The sequence below is a fragment of the Penaeus monodon genome, chromosome 24, assembly GCF_015228065.2.
Source record: "Penaeus monodon isolate SGIC_2016 chromosome 24, NSTDA_Pmon_1, whole genome shotgun sequence".
Lineage (NCBI taxonomy): Eukaryota > Metazoa > Arthropoda > Malacostraca > Decapoda > Penaeidae > Penaeus > Penaeus monodon.
In genome coordinates this window covers 14,974,412-14,975,397 of record NC_051409.1, presented here as the reverse complement: position 1 = coordinate 14,975,397, position 986 = coordinate 14,974,412, and the positions used below count along the sequence as shown (strand labels likewise).

Below are 986 nucleotides of genomic sequence, written 5' to 3'. Positions count from 1 at the left end.
GAGACGATTCCCAGAGGAGGCCGTCGAGCCGCACACAGCCCACCCCGCATGAGTCTCCTCCTTGCAAAGCCGAAGTACCTGAAGTCCCTTCACCGAGACAGTCGCCAGAGCCCTCTAAGGTAGTAAGGTCTCGTAGTGTCACTAACAGTAGCCGAAGGAGCCGTGACCGGGACTCACCTGCTGCTCCGCCTCGAACTAGAGACCAAACATTGCCAAAACAATCTGTAGATACTCAAGTTGCTGACCATAGAGCAGAGCAGAGTTCTTCATCTTCCACTAACGCAGTTCAAAGGTCAACTAACACCGCTTTGTTATACGATCCAGATAACAAAGAACGCCGTAAAATAGACTCACCAGCAACTCAAGCCAGGCCAAGCCAAGTGCCGCCGGTCCAACAAGGTTCCGGGAAGGGCAGGGACTCCAAGCCTCAGAGTGAGAAGCCTAAAGAGGTAAGCCATGACTGGAGCAACGTTTTCACACTCACGTCCGCTGTTCTGCTGCTTCAAAATCTTGCTTTCATATATTTCATCCTGATTCCCTTCCTCAAACTGGTAGCTTCACTTTTATACACTTAGTGGCCTTCCATGTATTTGAAGAACGAAATGAGAAAAAAAAAACAGGTGAAAAGTACAAGCCTGGAGAAAATAGATCTATCTCATTACCTATCTGTCAATATCAAAGCACGTGTGAGACATATATCCCTTAAAAAATGATACTGTATTTCATCCTAAAATGAAATATGTATTTTTAGTATTTTGGGGGTAGATCTGACGAGGGTATTTCGCTATTTCTACTTGCAGTTGTCTTCTTCGCCGGCTGGGAAGACAGACCACGTGAGAAAATCCTCCTCCTGCAGTCTGAGTTGAAGCTGTCTTAAAATTGGTCATTTCGAATTTAGCTTTACGAGACAAATTCAGTTTTCTTTACTGTCCTTTTTTCACTGTAACATAAATCGTCGTAGAAATACCCTCTTCACGTAGAGATAG

General features: G+C 45.1%; 1 protein-coding gene across 1 annotated transcript in view; it reads left to right on the top strand.

The window, feature by feature from the left end:
• The window catches only part of LOC119588620 (ankyrin repeat domain-containing protein 65-like), a gene marked incomplete in the record, with an annotated part of 23,463 nt that overhangs the window by 21,015 nt on the left and 1,462 nt on the right, over positions 1 to 986 (top strand). Inside the window, 2 exon segments of the mRNA XM_037937260.1 lie at positions 325 to 449; positions 801 to 986. Of these exon segments, the coding sequence (XP_037793188.1) occupies positions 325 to 348 (24 nt within the window).